Here is a 21,732-nt window from a genome sequence, read left to right on the forward strand (position 1 = left end):
AATTCACTAATTAGAAAACTGAAAAGGAGTTATCCTTGACTTAGTGGAAAACAATTATTTCAAATCTGATAAAAAATATTATTTAATTATTAATAAATAGTATGCTAGATTGTGAGGGTTCTGGATACATTATATAAGTGGTAAATATTAAAATGTGATAATGACAATGAATAATAATAAAAAAAAATTAGAAAAGGAAAAGTGAGAAAAAAAAGAAATAAAATCATCGCATAGCACATTAGCACTTGTTGGTGACGGCTAGGGTTTTCTGTACGGTCAGAAACCAATCCACGTAGACTATCTGACGTAGCAGTTTTATTGTACACGTGGCAGAACTGTAGGATATCACGATAGCGAGTGAGCGATAGAGAGCGCGAAAGCACGTCGCAGTAGGACAAGCTGCAGAGTAGGGTCCACATAAGCAAAGAAAGGGCCCAATATGACGTGGCACACTTACTCCCAAACATAAACATATTTTAATCAAAAGTTATGATAACTCCACTTGCCTGTGCCTTATCAGGTTCGATTTCGTTGCATTTAATATGAATTTAAATTCTCTATTCGAAAATAAAATACTGCAGAAAACCATTTTCCTCCTCTTTTTTAACTCCTCCGCATTCCACGCCGATATTTTATTTCCTTGTTAAGCCAGTGGAAAAAAAAAATGAAATTGCCTTTTCTCCTAGAGTGACGTAATCATATTTTTCCCTCTACACTATGTATTCATGAAAAAGATATTTACCTGATCAAAAGCGAATAGAGGTGTAACCGATACCAAGATCCGAGGCCACAAATCAGCACGGGGACTATCTCCACGTGTCGCCTCCAAAATTTGACACGTCACCCGAAATTATTGCAGCGCTGTCCAACCAGATTCATGCAGCCGGCGCGTGGGGTAAAAGCGAGGCCCTTTTGGTTTTGCTGCCTCTATCGTTATTTGATTCGATTTGATTTTTAGTTAACTGTTAAATGAATATTAAAAGATATTTTCGTTTTCGTTTTCGTTTAATCCTTTTAACAGCCTTGTTATATCATTTTGACATATTACGTATTGGAGATAATTTTTTTATTTGAAAAAGTTTTTAATTGTGGGTCCCAAGTACATGTCATGAAGCTGCTACATCTCACGAACGTGACAATTAGGCCAAACGAGAGAAAATAATTTCTAGATCGGCAGCTATTGCGGGGTCCACGCTTCTTGGAAGTTCCGTGACCGTGACTCCGAGTAACTCTTGCTTCGGCGCCCATGTAAGCCATTGGATCAGGGTGCTTCGACGGTTGAGATTGGGAATTGACGATGAACGCGCCCGAACCTCTTGGTGTAGGTGCCAGGTCGGACTCGCTCCTCCGTTCGAAGCTGTTTTTTTTTTAAACTAGTGCCAGTGACACGTAGGATGCCATCCAACGACGCAGAAAGCTCATGTTACTGATAATGTGAGGATCTGGTGCGTTGAATAGAAAATGGTTTTGTTTGCATTTGTTTATTCGTTCGTGGGGCCGCTAGTCTAGTCCATTTCTGAAATTATAGAGGGAGAGAGAATAAAATAAAAATGAAAAAATAAAAGTAAAAATAAAGAAAGGGAAAACGTGGAATCGAAATAATGAATTTGACCGGTGGGAACGATATTTTCTGCGGTCACCTAGATTCCTTGTGATCGTGGTGTTTCATGTTTGCTTTTACCAAGGTACCCGGTAACGGGTGATACCCGGTTGCCTCTTTTATATTAGATTAAATTAATGAGTAGAAACTAAAGTATGACATATTTGTGCCCATTGATTGAATAATTAAGTAGATATTGTGCCAAGTTGGTAGTGAGTAAATATGGGAAGCTTGCGGACAAAGAAAGGAGGGGGGACACGTGGAGGTGACGCGCTGAAAAGGTTAAAAGGTCTTTGGCATGAGTGGTGGGATGGACGTCTCAGATGATGCCATGCTGGCAGAATAGAAGGGGAGCCGTTGGATGTGGGGAGAGAGGGAATGGTGGGGATGGGAACAGGTGACGCGGTGCAGAATCGTGAGCGTCCACGAGTCTTTGGAGTGGGTTTGGCGGAGAGTGAAATAGCGGAAAGGAGATGAGATTGGAGCACAAAAAGAGGGGACGCAGAAAAGAGAGGGGAGGAAGAGAGAGAAAGAGAAGCACAAGAGAGTGGAGGCAGCAAAGAAGAGAAGAGAAGAGAAGAGAAGAGAGAAAGAAAGAAGTAAAGAAGATAAGCCAAGGCGAAGGCCCCTAAGATCTCTGAAAAAGGGAGAGTATCTTGTTTGAGAGGTGAGAATCAATTTAGGGTTAAAATATCTAATCTATTTGGGAATTTTGGTGAAAAGGGGAAAGGAGATTGAGTTATGAGTGATGAGTGATGAGAGATGAGATAAATCCGAGGAAGGTGGTGGGTTCAGCTGATAGTGTTGCGGTGGTGGTGGAATGGATAGGATTAGAGAAGCACGGAGAACAACTATGGCAGCTAACGGTTTGACGAGAAGAAGACACAGGACTAACACACTCAGAGACTCGCCAGGTTCCAATCAGATCTAACTCATCACTCTCATTTATTCTAATCTTCACTTTTGTCACCGATTCTAATTCTTTCTTTTTCAATTTGCAGATGAAGATGGAGCCATCGAGCTCCAGGAGCCGACGAGGCTCAGAGATCGAGGGAGTGGGAAGAAGGATCGAGATCGAGAGAGGGAAAGAGAGAGGGATCGGCTTGGCAGGACAAAGAGGAGGAGAGGGGATAGGTTGATGCACAGTAGCCGGGAGGATGGTGGGGACGACACCTCCGAGGACAGTATCAACGACGAAGAGGATGACGATGATGGCGACGGAGGACTCGGTGGAAGAGATGGTGGAGCTTCCGCTCCCGGTAGCGCTGGCGCTTCCGTCAGAATGCTCCCACTTAACCCCTCCTCGATGTCTTCATCATCGTCTTCCTTGAACCACCATCGGAAGAGCTTCCCTCCGGCAAAAGTTTTTAGACCAACCCCGCCGACGACGTGGAAGGCCGCCGATGAGATGATCGGAGTCTCTATCCCCAGAAAGGCACGCTCAGGTATTTAAAAATCACAATTAATAACAAAATCAACTAGATTTTCAAAAAGCTCCACCCAGAATTTGGTGTTTTCAACGCCTTCTGATTCTTTTCTTTTGCTTTCAGCATCGACGAAGAGGTCGCATGAATGCTGGGCTTCGACTAGCGCCATAACGGCGGAGCAGAATCACCGGCAGGCATCCACTTCTCCGGTGAGAACAGCCATGGCAGCGACAGCTGCTCCAGCTTCGCCGTCATCGTCGAATGCATCAGCAAGGAAGAAAATAGTGAGTTCTTGTTCTCAGTATTCTTCCTCCTCTTCCTCACTCCTTCTGGTGTTATCTTGATGGGTGTGAAGTACTAACAGTGAGTGTCTGTAATTTTCAGAAGCCGAATGGAGGAGGGCCAAAGTTTCGGCCACCAAAATCATCTTCGAAGTCATCGTCTTCAGCGCAGGACGATATCGAGATAGAGATCGCGGAAGTGCTGTACGGCATGGGTAGACAGTCACAAGGGCCATCTAGGCATGAAATCTTGGCCCATGAACCGTCAAGGGAAGCTAATAAATCTTCCGGTGACGGCAAGTCAAGGATTTCATCGCCGATCTCCAACTCCCAATCCTCGCTGCCTCAGAATTCAAGCTCTTCTGCTGTTACTGTTTCCGCTGTTGGTGGGTTCATCTTTTCTGGGACTTTTCTCAGCTTAATCGTCTCTTTGGTTGGCTAGAAAACGAGGTGAAAGTGAAGGGAAATCAAATCCACACTTTCGCTTTATTTTCTCGGTTGTCCAAGATTGAAAGTGATGTGTTCCTCATCTTTTAATTTTTGGTGATTTCATTTATTGTGATTTCACCCTGCAGCTCCTAAGAGGAAGAAGCCGCGTCCAGTGAAGCCAGAGGATGAGAATCCGACAATTTTCGGCGCCCGTAGCAGCCCCATTTCATCAGCGATGAAACCGGAGTCTGAACAGCCTTCAAAGAATGAAACTTGCTCGCTGAATTCAGATAAGAACAACACAGGATCTGCGCCTGAGAATTTGGACAATCAGCAGCCGGTTGGGCCTTTGCCGGAGCTGATTAAGCCAGAAGGCAACGTATTATCGGATTCTAAGCCTTTGGTGGAGGAATCGGGGAAACCTAAAGATGTGGGATTGAGCAGCAAGGAAGTGATGGCGGCCCCTCACTCACCGAAGAAGGAATCTGCTGCTGTTCAGCAAGTAGATGATGACCGTGAAGATGTGAAAGCGACTAAAGCGTGAGCACCATCTTTTTCTACTGTTTCTTTTATCTCTCTTCCGTTCTTATCTTTTTGGTGGGTTTGGTCTGAATGTGAATCTGATCTTTGCTTCTTTTTTTTTTCTCTTGGTTCCTCAGGAATCCGACAATATCAGAGGGTGAAAACCAACGGGAGGAGAAGTTCCAGATAGATCTGATGGTGCTTATCTCCTTTTCTTCATCTATTCATCTTCAATAAATCAATAGAGCTCTGTCTCCGCAACTCTGTATTCTTATTCTTTTTTGGTGGGGTTTTCAGGCGCCGCCTCCTCCGTTGAGGTCGTCTCCGGAAAGAGATGTTGTGATGAACATGGTTGTTGACGCAGAGAAAGTAAGTTGGCTTGGGCACGGTTTTGTGCAATTAGCTCTGTTTCTGCGTTGCTGGATGATAAGCAGTTCTAAAGGGATTTGGGTTGTGGTTTGTGCAGGAAGTGAAGCCTGCGATGAAGCAGGATGAGAAACAAGTGAGAATGAATAAAGAAGAGGCAGCAGTGGGTCTAGAAAAAGAGAAAATGAGAGCTATGGTGGAAGAAGCTGAATCCAACAAAGCAGTTAATTTCCTGAAGGAAAGGGGTATTGATTTGCACCTTGACTTGGAAAAAACTGATAAGGGAGACACTGGTGCAAATGGCACTTTAGCTAGCAAGAAGCAGCATCAAACAGTTCAGAGGCAACAGCCGCAGCAAACAAACTCAGATAAAAATGGTACGTTCAATTCTGAAGATAAACGTAATAATAATAATAATGAAAAGAATTCAGTTTCTTCAATTTTAGCATCCCTATCTGAGCTAAGTTTCTTGTTGATCTGGTGGCTTATGAGCTTTCTTTTATTTTTTTGGCAGTACAATCCAATTCTTTGCCACTTCCAATGTCTGTTCCCAGCTGGCCTGGTGGGCTTCCTCCTATGAGGTACGGAGGGATCAACTTTCATGCGTTCACTGTTTGATGTTTTGGATCGGATGTGATCTGCTGCACTATTTGTGTGGTATGTTTCTTTTCTCTTTGGATGTGGTATCTGACTTCTCTCCTCTTTTCTTCAGTTACATGACACCTTTACAAGGAGTAGTATCTATGGACGGAACTACCGTGACTCCTGCTGCCATACCGGTACATGTCTTATTTTCTATAGTAATATTTCAAAAAGCGTAGACTGAATTTCTTATATTTATATATTTATATTTATTCTCTATTTTTTCAGCCTCCCCATCTTCTCTTCAATCAGCCACGGCCTAAAAGGTGTGCAACACATTGCTACATTGCTCGTACCATAATGTATCACCAGCAAATTGCGAGGATGAATCCATTCTGGCCTGCTGCAGCAGGTTCAGCGTCATTATATGGAACTAAGCCTGGCCATCTTAACATGGTGCCATCCACAGATTTGCATGGCAATCTTCCTGGTAGGGCCACCAACTCTACTCAGGACAAGGGCCACAGTCTTGCCATGTTTCCAGCTCATATTGGGAAGGATAAAGCCACTCCGCCTGCGGCTGTGGACAACCAATCAAGAAAGCAAATCTTGCTCCAGCAAGCTTTACCTCCGGGAGCAGCACCTAGTAATATATTGGTATGTTTTAATTTATCACTTTTGAAATATCGGATGCATTCCTCTTCTCTTCTTTTAAAAATAATGAATTCTTCCTCCCCCGCAAATTTCAGCATGGCCCTGCTTTCATCTTCCCTCTGAATCAGCAGCAAGCGGCTGCAGCAGCGTCTGTTCGGCCTGGATCTGTCAAGTCCTTGCCGGTTACAAGCAATGGAGCATCATCCGGCCCTTCCAATTCTGCTCCACCTAATGCAACTGCTACTGGGGCTGCTGCTGCTCCAACAATGAGCTTCAGCTATCCGAATATGCCTGGCAATGAAACTCAGTACTTGGCCATCTTGCAAAATAATGCTTACCCATTTCCAATACCAGCTCATGTTGGGAGTCCGCCTGCTTATCGTGGAACCCATGCTCAAGCATTCCCATTCTTCAATGGGTCTTTTTATTCTTCTCAAATGCTCCACCCTTCACAGATTCAGCAACAGCAGCAGCTTCCAGTTCAATCACAGCAGAACCAGCAGCATGGCCATCAAAATACCAGTATTTCTAGTGGGTCCTCCTCTTCTCAAAAGCATGCACAAAATCAGCAACAAAAGCCTAATGCTGCAACTGGTCCCAATGGTGGTGTTACTGGTGGTGGTGGTGGTGGTGGAAGTTTGCAAGGTTTCCCTGTCACCAAAAATCTTTCCTCACAGCCACTCCAGATGCAACAGCAGCATCCCAGGCAGCAGTTACCAAATCATCATGCTTCTCATCCAGCTCGCCAAATTGAGTCTGAGATGGGGGGCGAAGACAGCCCGTCCGCTGCTGATAGTCGCATTCCCCGAACTACGATGAATATCTATGGCCAAAGTTTTGCAATGCCAATGCAGACACCAAATTTTGCTTTGATGTCGCCTGCATCAATTAGTGGTGTTGGGTCTAATGGCAGTGAGAAGAAGCAACCACAACAGCAGCATCCCGGTTCAAAGGCTGGAGGTGAAGCATCTCAGGCTTTTGCCGTGTCATTTGCACCAATCAATGGTGCTACTGCTGCCCCTGGCCTTGACCTCTCCTCTATTGCCCAGAATCATTCAATTATGCAACATCATAATTATCAATTAATGGCTGCTGCACAAGCTGCAAGTGCTCAGAATAAGAAGAATTATCATGTCCCTGAAGAAGGGAAAAGTGCTGGTAATTCTTCAAACCTTGATGAAGATAGAAAAACCATGTCCAGTAAAATTCAATCATCAATGGGCCAATCCATTGCATTCTCAAGGCCAGATGTGTCTGACCCCTCAATAACTTCTATACCAGGTAGCAATGTCATTGATAGCTCAGGCCGCAGTCTCAACCTTGGTTCTGCATCTTCCCGGGCTTCTGCTTCTGTCATGCCTGCTGCCATGAACTCCACTAGTGCAGCCAGTCAATCACAACAAATGCAGCGATGTCAACAGCAAATTCTTCAGCTTCAGAAGCAGAGTCAATTCGCAGCTGCGGCTGCAGCTTCCACTCGAAATAAGACGCCATCCACAAGTAATGGCATTGTTTACTCTGATAATCTACCTTCTACATCTGCAATGGCCACCAAGTATCCCAATGCAGTATCTGCCTTCCCTCAAAGCCTTGTACAGAGCAGCAGCACTGTTGCTCAGTCCGCTCAGTGGAAGAACTCAACAAGGCCAACCACTTCCCAGTCTCCTCCTTCCATGGCTTCGACAACACCGTCGTCAGTCAAGTCTCTACACCTACAGCAGCAGGGTCGTTCCCAGCAAGCTCACGCACAAATATCTTTTGCAGCAAGTCCAAAACCATCCACAGCACAGGTGCAACCTTCAAGTTCCACCCAGTCCCCATCTCCTCCAGTTGTGGTTGGCTCACCAACTACTTCCTCAGTATCAAAGAACACTGGTAGCCCAAGGACAACATCGGCATCAAACAATAACAAGATCAGCCAAACTTCTTCCTTATCATCACAGCAAGCCAAGAACTCTTCTGCTGCGCCGGCTCGGAAATCCTCACCTGTTGGTGGCAGGAATGTTCCATCGATCCTAAGTGGCCCTCAGCTACCACCCTCTTCAACAAGCTCTGGAAGTAAATCCCAATTGCCACAACAGCAACAAAAGCAACAGCAGCAATTACCAAAGCAAACAATGCCACAGGCCCAGCTGTTCTTCTCAAATCCGTATATGCATTCCCAAGTTTCACAGTCAGGTAGTTCCCCCTCTGCTACTTCGGCTGCTGCAAGTGGGTACTATATTCAACGGCGCGGCCCTGAGCAGATGCAACGACCAGGCTCTTCCGGCAACTCCTCAAATGGTGCTGCAGTGAACAATTCAAAAGGCAGTACCTTACCAGCTCAGGGTCTTATGCACCCCGCCCAGTTTGCTGCAATGCCACCATCTGGTAACCACCATCAGTTTGTTCCTAACTTCCCGTATGTCCATCCTGTGCCCACTGCTGTTCAAGTAAAGCCGTCAGATCAGAAGCAACCCGCCGGTGAGTAGTGGGATGAGATATATATCCCTTGGTTGAAACCCTCTGCTGTGCTGTGCGTGTGGTCAAGAAAGAAACAGAAAGAAAGAAAGCACTGTGAGCTCAGAGGTATAATTTGGCATGGCATGGCTTTTTGTGGTGAAAGATGGTGTCTTCGATGCTGTATTATTCTCTTTCTCCCTTTTTTCCCCCTTATTATCTTCTACTTCTAGGCTACAAGAGCAGTAAACATCTTTTTGACAAGTCTATGTGGGTAGGATGAATGTGTATGTGTCTGGACATATATAACAGTAACCCTCATTTTTTAATTTAAAGATCAAAGATGATTTTCTTCTTCTGTTTCTGATTTGGCTTTAATTCCTTACTTCCTCTTTTCGTTTCTTTTGTTTCATTCTTTCGCCTAATTGAAATAAAATGAAATTTGGGTGGCAGCGCTGGATTGAATGCAAGAAGTTTTAGTTGTAGGTGAGTATGTGTAATATCAATGTGTAGAAAATTGATGAGTTAGATAAATAGTTGGGAGCTTAAGGGGTGAAAGGGTATTCAAAATTATTACTGGCTTCTTAATTTCTGGAATCTTTGGTTGGTTGTGGGCAAGGGTGGTGTGGTCCGGATAATGTGGTGAAGATAGTTTCATAACACCACGGCTATGCACTAGACAAGTTGTTCTCTGTATGGTGTCAGCATTCCACACGTGGCTTATGTGTATCATAACTACTTTTATTTGAATAATAATCATATTGATTATTGTTAATGGGTATATGATAGTACCTAGTAGGGTAAATGTGGGCTATATTGCTAACTTTGCTAGCTTCCTTTTCCTTTTATATTATGGAAAAACTTTGTTTTTCCATGTTTTGCCCTTAATGGAGGGTCCCCTCTAGTTACAGACAACACCTTGGCCCACTTGAGCAATCACAGTGTTTAGGCCTTTCATAACCAAACTCAAGCAGCGACATATTGTGGGCCCAGACATCCCACCTGTGATGATGTGAAAAAATTTGCTCTTGTCTCTAACATGTTACACGTGTGTGCCCTCTTTCTACTTCCCTTTTGATTTCACAAAAGTAACAAACATGTTCCTAACTCATCTGATTGCAGCAGAGCTCTACCTCTTCTAACATTTACCCTCTCTGCCTTAACATTGGTTCTTTTCTCTAGCTAGCCTCTTTAACTTTATGATACATGAACAAAGGCTTACACAAGAGGCAAAATAACTTTTTATCTTTTCTCCTTATGGGAATTGGTTTAGAGATAATTTTATTAATAAAATACATCAATTCTATACTCTCGTGGCGTGGACCAGTTGTATTTGCATCTTGCAAGACATGAAGATAAATAAATAGATAAAGAGGTGAGTGAGAATGACATGGATTTCTTTTTTAAATATCCTTTCTCCCATCTTCATAAAGGGAAAAGGATCTACTTCTTCCTTCTAGTGCTGAAATGGCAGGAAAGCATTTTTTATTTCCTATTAAAAAAAGTTTGGTAGGGGGTGTAAATATAAATTATAATGATTATATGGGAATTTCAGATTGGTACCTTTTTTGAGTGATATTCATTTATTCACTTATCTGTTTTTCTTTTTTGAGGGGCCAAAGATAAAGCATAGAGATCTTCACTTGGTTCCCTCTTGATCAACTGAAAAAGACAATATTTTGTGTCCTTTTCCCGTTCAGAGAGGGACCCATGAAAGGAATCAATTAATGGAATAAGGCAATAAGCAAAGTCTCCATTCCCCCCTTTACCCACTTGTGAATGCTGAAAGAAAGATAAGCCTCATGCCACCACAAAATAAAATCAACTTTCAACTATGACTTACCGCACCTTCCTGTCCCCACTCTAACACCTCCTTATTAAAGTAAACTCTTCTCTCTTTCTCTCTCTCTCTCTCTCTATTTATATATATATTCTTTTATTATTATAAATAATCATTATTTATGTGTTTGGTGAGCATCATAAGCAGTGTAACCTACTCTTTGGTCACTGATCGAAAAGAGTCAAGCTACTTCAACTTTTTTCTTTTCTGTTCACATTTTGAAATTTCTTCCAAGCCTCGGAATTGACCCTTCTTCCCATGTTGCTAATTAGATAAGACAACCTAGTCACCTAGCACAAGCATTTCTCCTTTTGCATATAATCACCAATAGTCCAATACTTAAATTAATTTTTTTTTTAAAATATTACTTGTACTGTCATAAAACTGTAATTGCACGTAACCCATATAATTCTACTTCCTTAAAAAAATATGTATTATTGCTAAATTCGGGTAAGGTAGGTAAGGTATGTATATATGCTTGTATGACAATCTGAATCGTCTGTGAAAATGAGAGGTGTAAGTTTGTTTGGACTATGCAAGTTAACCATATTAATCAATTTATTTGGGTTGAATATTCATCCATGTGTCACTATCTCCGGAAATGATTCATTCCCCAAAGTATGAAGTATAAAAAATTATAGTTCAACAAAAATATAATTTCTATATCTGGTGAGTCTAGGAGATTGTTTCCGTTTGCTTTCATCTCTTTCTTACGTGGATTGTTTATTCAATTTTTAAATAAACATTTTCTCCATACGTGCTTCATCTTTCACTTAATTAGTTCATTGCATGTGTGATACGTAACATCAGATTGGTGGATAAAGAAAAATAAATAAATAAATACCTTCAAAGCAAAATTGGAATGATAGCAATTACTTGGATCACCTTATAAAGTGAATTTTTTTTCTTGCATTACATGAAATTATATTACATTACATTTTACCATTCACTACACGGCACAAATAATAATAAAGATACGAGGCCTAATTGGAATTGGAGGGTCCATTGCCTTTAGAAGGTGCGAGGTGAATCCACGTCAAAGGCAATGTCTACATTAGGCACAGGTGAATGAATGTCCAAAAGCTTAGTAAATAGGATAAGCAGAGCAAGAAATTGAGTGAAAAAGAAATGCTATGAAAATGAATGAAAGAGATGTTTTTTTTAGAGATAAATATCAATCAACATACATTTTATTTAGGTTTAATTACTCTAGTCTCTATAGTTTCTCAAAAATTTTAATTAGGTTCCTATATTTTTTTTTTAACTAAGTCTTTGTACCAATTTTTTTTAATTGAATTTTTATACTTTTTTTTCTTTTTATTTAGATCTCTGTATCAATTCTTTTTTTTTGTTGGATTCCTATAAAATTAAGCCAATTATTACTAAAAAGAACTTAATTGAAAAAAAAATAGTGCAAGAACCCAATTAAAAAAAAAAAATATAGAGACCTAATTGAAAATTTCACGAAATTATAGAAATCAACAGAATAATTAAATCTTTTATTTATTTATTTATTTATTGTCCCTATGATTACTTGAGAAGGTGGAATAAGCTAAGCATGCTCTTTAATTTAGTGTGTGATAGTGAGACAATGAAAATAGCCACTCATAAGAGGAAAATTACCAAAGTGCCACTAGAGCCAATAATGTGAATTAGAACTTTTGAAATTCATTGTTTAAGAAAAAAAATTGTACTGTATATAGGGAAAGAGAGAAGCATAGATGAGAGATCACATGACATGGGGAGGGTAGAGTGGGTGGAAAATGGTGGTGGGTTCCTCCTCATAAATTACCTTTTTTTACAAAAACAAAAAGATTATTGATAATGTTAACAAATGTCTTTATCATGATAAGAGAATAATAATAATAAATTTTTTAAAAACATTAGTCAACTATTTTTTTTAATGATATTCTTAAAATATAAATTATGGACGACCATAATTTAGAAAAAAATAAAAAGGCATGGAAGGACCCATAAAGCCTTCCCTCATCTGAATCATGAAAAGAAATTGCATCCATTTAGTCAACCAAAATTGAGCTGAGAATTTGAATGCAAGCCCCAAAGGTAAAAAAAAAAAAAAAAAAAAAAGAACTTAAAGAAGGTGAACAATAGAAGGTTGAAGGAAAGAAAATAATCCAGATTGGAAACAATTCAATACATACATATGAATTGGGAGAATTGGATGCAGCTTTACTTCAATTCCATGAGAGTGATGATCAGATCACCATAGTTCTTGGAAGTTGGATCTTAGTGGAGGAAGGGAGAGAGAAAGAACAGAACCATTCCCTTCCCTTCCCTCTATTTATTGGATTCACCAAACACTCTCTCTCTCTCTCTCTCTCTCATTCATGCATTTATAATATAGGAGCCAGCAACCCAACCCAAAAGAATAAAGAATAAATACAAATAATGGAAAAGAAAATGGTGGGAACCACCACACAAGTGAAGTGTTTGGAGTTGGGACACTTACTAAACAAGATAACACCACAAAATCCGGGGGATATGGGTCCCACAACCTCTTTCCATGTCTACACAAACACACATGCATACATAATGTTTTTTTTTTTATTATATTATCTGTCTTGTTAATACAAATCAGATCTTTATTCCAAACATATAAAATTAACTAATTAATAATGAAAAAAATATTTATCTAATGTTTTATTGACAAGACTTAAATAAAAATATAATAATACGGCAAGTAATTTAATAATTTTCACTTAATTGTATCCAATTTTGGCCGAGCAATATTTAACAGTATTATTCATTGGTGGTCCAGAAAATTATTCAGACATAATTTGTTTTATCTGTTTTGACTATTCAAACAGTATTAAATGAATAAGCTGGTGAATTTTATTTAAAAAAAAAAGAAGAAAAAAAGATTTTTAAGACTTTAACTAACAAAAACTGTATAAAAAGAACCCTGAAATTAAAGAAAAGTTGGCAAGAAACATATAGCAGGCAAATTAAAAGGTTTGGTCTATGGAGGAAAGAGAGGTTAGAGCGCCCTGATATGGAGGGCTATATTAAATGATGCGCCGCCCCACCATAGCAATGGTGGTCCCCACCACATGTAAAGGGTTGCCGACGGTAGATTGCGGTGGTCATGGTGGTAGGACCCTCCCCCATTTGACTCACCGGTGCCATTCTCATTTCGCACTGAGTAAGTGACTCTTTTCTTTACTTCCTCTCTTTCTATTTTCTGGGTCCATGCCCATTTGATTATTCTATCATTTAAATAATAATCGAGAAAAATCCAAAATAGCCCCTGACTCGAAAGACAACGAGATTTTTGACAAAAAAAACTCCAATCTGGCTCCTATAATTATCTCGAAAGGACAACGAGACGAGGCTCCTGTGCTAAAAAAAAATTAATGTTGTTTTTTTTGGCACATAGACTAATCAGTCTCAAAAAACAAAATATCAAAGACCGGATTGGATGTTTTTTTTTTTTGGAAGCCTCGTTGTCTTTTCGAGATAATTGTCAGGGACCAGACGGATATTCACTCTTTATAATCATACATTTTGTTACCTACTTTATAGTTTCAAAAAAAATTAAATTACTAATAAATCCAAATAAAATTTGACTTAGTTTCCAAATGTTAAAATATGAAGCTAAATTTTATATTATTATTATTATTATTATTATTATTATTATTATGTTTTGATTAACAAAAATATTGGTTGTTCATTTGGGCATAAATAATTCATCTTACTTTTGGATATTGATGTAAGCTGACTTTTTTTTTTCCCCCTAAAATTAGAAGTGAGACACAAATCCGAAATTTTAGGTGAGTTATTATATCTTAAACTAAAGATTATCATCAGACTAATATTACCAACCACAAATAATAAGACATGGCTGTACAATTATTATATGCCTTAAAAGCAAACATTATTCTGTAGTGGACCTATAATAAGGACAAGCAATAGATCTTGGATCATGTCAATAATTATATAAATATTACTATGATGATTCTGAAGGATGTTTAATATTTTTATTTTAAATTTTTAATGATGCAGCTTGGATCAGCCCACCTTGCACTCCTATTTTAAATTATGTTAATATTAATATGATGCCTTCCTTATTGCATGGTATGTGCTCCCCTCAAAAAATATAAAAATAAATGAAACAAAGATAAAGCCTCTTAGGTGAAGCCAAGGTGCAGTTTAATAATTGGAGCAGTTATGATTAAATAATGGAGTCTCAAGTTAAGTTGCCTTAATAATTTGGCATTATCTCAATTGAACACAGTGATAAAGAAATAAGCCTAGTTTTAAAATCTTTCAAGTGAGTAAAGATAATATATTCTTTTTGCTAGTAATCTCCGCCAGCAGATTCTTATTAGTCATTAATCTACACAAAATAAAACCAAAGTTAATGACAATGATGATGTTTAATACTGTGTTAGAATTATTATAGTAGACTCTATATCAAACAAAATCTAGATCACATGGTCGAAAATTTTGATATGCTTTGCTGACTTGGACTGCTTCCAATTATTTACAATTTTAGGAAGTAGCATTTAAATTATATTATCAAACAATTGGCTGGACTGTCCTGTTATGATTGATTATCACAATGGACAGTAATATAATATAATGAAAAAAATGTCTAATATTCATAAAATAAGCAATAATTTCATTTGCCATTTCAAAAATAATGTCAAGTTTCCAAACAAAGATTGACTAAGATGAGAAGTTTCAATTTTTGTTGCCTAATGTGTGTATTTTCATTCCTATAAATATAAGCTCCTAGTTAGACCTATCTGATTCTAGTTTCCATTGGTAACCTTCAAGAGTTTCTGCTAGCAAAGTACCACCAAAAAATAATTCAGCAATGCTAGCAGATTATCAGCATTGCATTATTGCATGTATGAATTTCTTGAAAAAGATCCATTGGTTTTTGTGGCCTCTTTTCTCTCCTGTTGTTTCCTCATATAACTCTGTGCAGTTGCATTTACAATCTTGACAAAGAAGTTCAAAAGCATAAGCAACACAACAGTGTTCCAGATTGAAGCAATGGACAAGTCCCATTTTTTCTCCTGAAGATTATACAAACCATACTAATATATTTAGCAATTCAGAAAACTGATAAACATATAGCATATCAATTAATAATGATTACCTTGCTATTTGGCAAAACCGGAATGGGTTCTTTCAAATACTTATCTCTAATTGCATGGAGCTTAGCAATCACAGGAGGCAAGAAAGAAGCAACACCAGGTACATGGCCAAGGACCCCAACAACACCATTTTCTATCCAATTAAGAAGCTGATTATTGCAAATTGCGATGATGAATACCGTCTGCGCAACATTCAGCGTCAATCGAAAGCTTGTATACACACAACGATGTCACTCTTCTATAATTATACAAACCTGTATGTGAGTTTTAATAATGGCCTTTCCAAAGAAAGTTGCAAGAAAGAATTTCCAAAACGAAACGCCAAATTGTCCGCACATAATGCCAGCAAGGTCAAACAGAGGATTTGGAATCTGAGATGTAAATTCAGATATTGGAAGATTGCATCTTAACATGTTAATGATGAATGTATCATATGCACATTGAACAAAGGAACAACCAACTTATTTTCTCAACTCTAAGCACAAGAAGTCTAATCTAATGAAGGGAAAGCTCATGCTATTAATAAAGAATGAAGTTGATACCAACCGAAGCAAGTGCTAAAATTGTAAAGAAGTTCAAATATTGAGTGTGCGATAGAAGCCAGCGCTTGGCTCGATTCAAGTGAGTTGCCATGAATCCTTTATCTTCAGTATCCAACTCAGCCATGGCATCCAATTTGCTCCCAGACAAGCGTGCTACTCAAATGATTTGATTAGTAGACTCATATACAAACCAATCCCTAAAGAAAATAACTAATTACTGATGCTAAATCAGACAAACCAACTGCAGAAAGTTATAGAGAAATAGAAAGGTTGTTGGTGTCACCAAGTACATGTATTGAAAACTAGAAAGAATAAGACACATAAATTAATCATATATACCTGCCCTGGAGATAAAGTATGGAGGAAGCTCCCCAATAGCTGTTCCTATACCCCATAGAACAGCCTCCACCTGAACTTGAGGCAAAATGCTGCTGAGTGGAACTCGTGAACCATCATCGACTACCTTGAACAATGGTCGCCCGAATTGCGAGCATTCTTTATCGAGCCAAGAAGGACTACTGTTGAATTGTATTGTATCATATGGGGCACTTTTCAAATCAACTCGGCCACATTGCATTGCTTTGATTGTAAACAATACTATATGTGGACCTAAGTAGAGAACAAAAGTATGCAAACCAGATCCTGAAACAAAGAAAATGACAACAAAAACTTAACAAAAAATGAAAAAAACGAAAAATAAAATAACAGGACCAAATATATAACCCGTGGGGATAGAAGCTATATAAACAAGGATTGGTAAGCCTATACAAGTATGAAGAATATTTATTGTAAGCAAATGTTTTCTTAAGTTCAGATCACACAGCAGTCTAAAGACCAACCGTGTACCAAGTACTAACCATAAATAACTCAATCAGGAATGCAAGTTTATATTCCTTACCAAGACCAATTGAAGATGCAACTCCAAGGGCTACCCACCACAGTACAAAGCTTGAATAATTAATAAGTTCCTCCAAATGCTGCACAAAGAGCATGAACATTTAATGTCGACGGAGCAGCTAATCGAAAATAAAAGAACTGCATATGGTTGGGGGGAGGCCTTGAAGATAGCAACTTAGGAGAATGACCGTGGTAACTAAAGAAGGGAGGACACATTTGGCAAAATGTTCACAAAATGAAAACTTAAGCAAGTTATACATCTTTCTACTGCTTATTGCATATTTCAAAAGGCCTGGAAAATTGAATGTCTAGGTTCACATACCTAATCCTGGGGTACTCAGTAATCTGAAGAATTATTTTCGGTGAAACTGTTTTTCATACCTACATTCATTACTGTGGGAAAAATGAAAATACCTTTTCATGAGAACCATCAGTTGGAATCAGCATCATGGCAAGAGCCCCTACAACACAAACAAAAAGCACAAGCCATCCACCTATTTCCAGCAGATAGAATATTGATTTCTTCAGGTATTGAATTATAGCAAGTGTGAAGAATTTTAGAGTTCTGAATGGTTGTGTGGTTATCGTCAAATTTTCTAGCTCCAATTGTTGCTTCCGTTTATGCCCTGCAAGACAGAAAATTTCTAGTCACTATATGACTACCAATTCCAGATGCCAAATTTAAACCTTTAATCAAGTTACACCTAAGAAGAGAAAAGTAGAATCAATTTGATGATTTTCACTTTTCAAATGTTAATCTCAGGTTGTTTCAAACAGCTAGTTAGTCAACTTAGTGTGGCATGAATTGCCACATAACAAGACATGACAAAGACCCCCCCCCCCCCTCCTTTTTCCCTAAATAACAAGAGTACAAGACACTAAAATTTGATGTTTTCCAAAAAACCGTGAAAAACTTGACTAAAGCCCTCTTCCACAAAGCATCATACATCACCATTCAATTTGGCAAAAAATCGTTCATTGTTATACCATCCCAATCCTAATTCCTAACTACAAACAATTTCACAGATAAAAAATAATTTTTTTTAAAAAAAGCCTGAAATTACAAAACCAAATACGCAAACCCCAGAATGGAACAAGTTTGAACGTAGATTAAATAAATATAACACGGTGATTAAAACAGTGCTTAAATATAATAAGTAAATAAATATATATAACCTTGAACGTAGAGAATGAAAGTATACGTGAAAATACTAATTGAAATTGAAATGGAATAAAAGAACGTGCCTGAGTTTGAAATGTTAGTTCTTCGAGAAGTAGACGATCTTTTAGTTTTAGCAGACCCCATTATTGGTTGCACGCTAAAAATCGAATCTTTCGATTTGGGAAAACAATATATTCCCTGTTTGTGTGTCTAGTCCTTCTGGGTTGGCGCTTGCATGATCGAAAGAAGAAGGTTTGGAATGAGTGAAAATTGCAGAGGGCAACGAGAGGGTTGCTTTGAAGATCGGGCGCGGAGCATTTGTCGCGCTCAGTCTCGGTATCTGCTGCTATCATACAGATCCTTAACGTCTCCAATACGACCATTACGCATTATTTTGCATTTTAGTTTTCATCGTATAACTTTTTTTTTTTTTTTTCCGCAAAGATAATAGGTTATATTTCATTAATTATTAAAAAGATGAAATATAAAGATGTCCAAAAGCAGGATAGCATAATAAAAGGTGGGAATTTCCCAAAAACACTACACTAAAGGTATTCATCCAAAGGTGCGTGGTCGAAAAACGAAGAAAAATCTTAAAGAAGAAAGAATGATAAATCCAATTGAATGCAACTAAGAGCTTGCCTCATGGAGATGACGACCTAAACTGGGAGTTCTTTGGATTTCACGGAACAACTTGACAGAGCTTGCTAGAATGGCAGACGGCATAGAAGTAGAACCTTCAAAAATCAACTGGTTGCGAGCTTTCCAGCAGTTCCAGCAAATGATGGCAAGCAATTGAGGATTACGGTCAGCATTCTTCAACGGGTTAAGTATCTCTGTTGATGCAGTCCACCATGTCCAAAAGTCGTTAGAACTCTGAGGGAAAAGACAGTCACGAAGATAACTCTGAGACCATACGTCTTTAATTCTAGAGCAATCGATCAAACAATGAGTGACTGTTTCCGTTGCTTCATGACAGCAGGGGCATATTGGTGATATAGATGGGATGCGGTGATGAATCTGAGCAAGCACCGGAAGTCGGCCATGGAGAGCTTTCCAAATAAATAGCTTAATTTTGTGAGGCAATTTCAACTTCCATAGATCAATCCACGACTTTTTCTGCTGCATATAATTAGGGCAAAGCTCCAGAGGCGGATGGTAAAATAAATAGCCAATTCTGTAACCTGAGGTTGTATCATATTGCTTGGATTTGTTCAATTCCCATTGCAATTTGTCCCTACTCTGCTGAATTTTAACTGACAAAATCCTGTTTGCAACGTCTTGGGGAAATAATTCTTGAATGAGATTCTGATTCCAATTCCTATCTTCAGTAATTTGATCTTTAACTCTTGGAACCAACTCAGAAATAGCCTGTCTATTTGGCATGTCAGAAATCATTAAAGGATACGGAGGAGGCAGCCAAGGATCCTCAAAGGTTCGGATATTCTCACCAGTACCCACAGCCCAATTAAGACATTTTTCAACAATCTTTCGGCCTTCCAGTATGCTCCTCCATCCCCAAGAAGGTAAGACTCCAATTTCTGCCGTTATAGCATTACCATTGCTAAAGTATTTACCTCTTAGGATTTCGGATAATAAGGAAGTAGGCTGTGTTACAAGTCGCCAAAACTGTTTGCCTAAAAGCGCCAGATTTTGGATTCTGAGGTCTTTAAATCCAAGGCCTCCTTCTTTTCGTGGGCGAGTCATAGTGTCCCAGCTAATCCAAGCCATCCGCCTTTCAGAACCTTTTTGTCCCCACCAGAACTGAGAAAGTAGAGAGTGAATTTCCGAAATTAAACCATCAGGCAACTTGAAGCAAGACAATGTATAAATAGGAATAGCTTCTCCCACTGCCTTAAGCAATACGTGTCTACCACCTGACGAAAGAAGATTGCGCTTCCACCCTTGGATTCTTTTCCGAACATTTTCTTTGATCATACTAAAAGAAGCCTTTTTCGATTTAAAGACTGTAGAAGGCAAACCAAGGTATTTATCCTGAGCCCCAATATGATTAATATTCATAGAGTTAGCCAGTAGTGTACGAGTAGTGGAGGGAGTGTTGTGGCTAAAGAATACAGCAGATTTATTAAGATTTACCCTCTGGCCACTGATGCTTTCATAAGAATTCAATAAATGCAAGATATTTGAACATGCTTCAGGATTAGCCTTACAGAATAAGATGGAATCATCAGCAAATAGGAGGTGGTTGACCTTGGGACATCGCCTATGTATCTGAAGACCCTGAATTAGTCTGTTTTGTTCTGCCTTGTGTAGTAAGAAGGAGAGACCTTCTGCACAGAAAAGAAAAAGATAGGGGGATAGAGGATCTCCTTGTCGAATACCTCTATTTGGTTTGAAGAAACCATAAGGTTGTCCTTCCACAATAACAGAATAAGAAACAGTTGTCACTAATTCTCGAATCCACATGATCCACCGGGAGTCAAAACCAAACTTCTCTAATATAAACCAAAGAAAGTGTCATTCCACCCTATCATATGCCTTACTCATATCTAATTTTAGCGCCATTTCATTTTCGAGTCCCCTTTTTTGTTCTTCAAGTAATGCATACACTTGTGAGCAATTAGGATATTATCAGAGATTAATCTGCCTTTAATAAAAGCACTCTGCGTAGGGCTAATTAGTCTATTCATCATACCCTGAAGCCTATGTACAAATACTTTGGAGATAATCTTGTAAAAGACTGAGGATAGGCTTATTGGTCTTACCTGAGTCATATCTTTAGCATCAGAAATCTTGGGAATAAGACAGATCTGAGTGTGGTTAAAACCTTTCAAGATTCTGCCCCCAGAAAAGAAGCTCTTAACTGCTCGAAACACATCACCACTAAGTATGTTCCAGAAGCTTTGAAAAAATTTTGCTGTCATACCATCATCTCCTGGAGCACTTTGAGGATGAATGCTAAATGTTGCGCGTTTCACTTCCTCCATAGTCACTGGTCTTTGAAGCCTACGGTTCATGTGAGCTGTAACCTTAGGTTCAAAATCAGTAAACAGAGGTTCAGGGTTCTTATGACAAGTGGAGGAAAAGATGTCCTTGAAATAAGATTCAGCCACAGAAGCAATACCAGCATTTGAAGTAGCCACTTCACCATCACTGCCAGTTAGTTGCCAAATTCTATTCCTTCGGATTCAATTTCTAAATTTCATCGTATAACTTGTTTGGAAAAAATAATTTTGTTTTATTTAAAAAAATAATTTATTTTTATTTAAAATTTAATTTTATAGTTTAGTATAATGTTAATATATTAATAAAATAGAATTTAATTTTTTTATTTGAAATATTTTTATATATTCCTTAACTCTATGTATTAGATTTTAAAATATTTTTATTTTTATTTAATACTAATATTGACACGCAAGAAAAAGACTAAACCACCAAAAGTAACCATGAGAGATTGATTCGCTGACAAAAGTAACCATAAAAGATCATAACACCTTATATGCCCATAATTGATTAGTTCAGTTTCTCAAAAATAGCCAATAAACGATTGCTCTGATAGACAATAGGAAAAGGAATGTTAACATGGCCATGAAAGTTGAGAAGATTAAAGGTGAAATCAAAGCTATTAGAGTATGGCTTTTGACATGGTTATTTTTGTCAAACAGATCTAATTATTTGTGGGCATATGAGGAGTTATGATCTTTTATGGTTACTTTTGTCAGCAAATCAATCTTTTATGGTTACTTTTGGTGGTTTAGTCCAAGAAAAATAATTTTATTTGAAGGACTAATCTGTCGTAGTACTAAACTCTATTTAAGGGTTTGTTGTTGGCTAATACTGCATGCGAATTCCCGATACTTACTTAAGTGGATTAGTGAGCTAACCACTAAATCAACCCAATTTG

The 21,732-nt window shown here is 38.5% G+C and overlaps 2 protein-coding genes and 1 long non-coding RNA gene across 4 annotated transcripts; 1 reads left to right on the forward strand and 2 right to left on the reverse strand.

Annotated features, from left to right (window-relative positions):
• The first annotated feature begins 1,912 nt into the window (after window positions 1–1,912).
• Window positions 1,913–8,658, forward strand: TIC (time for coffee). 2 transcript variants are annotated; one of them, XM_088497998.1, is made up of 13 exons: window positions 1,913–2,514; window positions 2,602–3,045; window positions 3,151–3,311; window positions 3,412–3,694; window positions 3,884–4,277; window positions 4,397–4,457; window positions 4,557–4,628; window positions 4,726–5,002; window positions 5,140–5,206; window positions 5,338–5,404; window positions 5,496–5,864; window positions 5,957–7,019; window positions 7,143–8,658. In XM_088497998.1, exons 1-13 carry the CDS (start codon window positions 2,421–2,423, stop codon window positions 8,330–8,332), a joined length of 4,542 nt encoding a protein of 1,513 aa, XP_088354124.1. In that variant the 5' UTR covers window positions 1,913–2,420; the 3' UTR covers window positions 8,333–8,658. The 2 variants fall into 2 exon arrangements, with proteins under 2 accessions (XP_088354124.1, XP_016174698.2); XM_016319212.3 differs by having other exon boundaries at window positions 5,957–8,658.
• Window positions 8,659–11,003: 2,345 nt separating this feature from the next.
• LOC107616645 (uncharacterized) lies at window positions 11,004–12,477 on the reverse strand. Its single transcript, XR_001614585.2, has 2 exons — window positions 12,303–12,477; window positions 11,004–11,189 (listed from the first exon to the last, which is right to left on the reverse strand). It is a non-coding gene; the product is annotated as an uncharacterized LOC107616645 (long non-coding RNA).
• A 2,284-nt stretch (window positions 12,478–14,761) lies between these two features.
• LOC107619372 (vacuole membrane protein KMS1) lies at window positions 14,762–18,285 on the reverse strand. The gene is made up of 8 exons (XM_016321642.3): window positions 17,951–18,285; window positions 17,120–17,331; window positions 16,707–16,785; window positions 16,148–16,450; window positions 15,813–15,961; window positions 15,521–15,637; window positions 15,269–15,448; window positions 14,762–15,185 (listed from the first exon to the last, which is right to left on the reverse strand). The coding sequence occupies exons 1-8, from the start codon at window positions 18,009–18,011 to the stop codon at window positions 15,006–15,008; spliced, it is 1,281 nt and encodes a 426-aa protein (XP_016177128.1). The 5' UTR covers window positions 18,012–18,285; the 3' UTR covers window positions 14,762–15,005.
• Between the last annotated feature and the right edge of the window lie 3,447 nt (window positions 18,286–21,732).

This window comes from Arachis ipaensis, chromosome B9 (assembly GCF_059453495.1).
Source record: "Arachis ipaensis isolate K30076 ecotype BB chromosome B9, ASM5945349v1, whole genome shotgun sequence".
NCBI classification, from domain to species: Eukaryota; Viridiplantae; Streptophyta; class Magnoliopsida; order Fabales; family Fabaceae; genus Arachis; species Arachis ipaensis.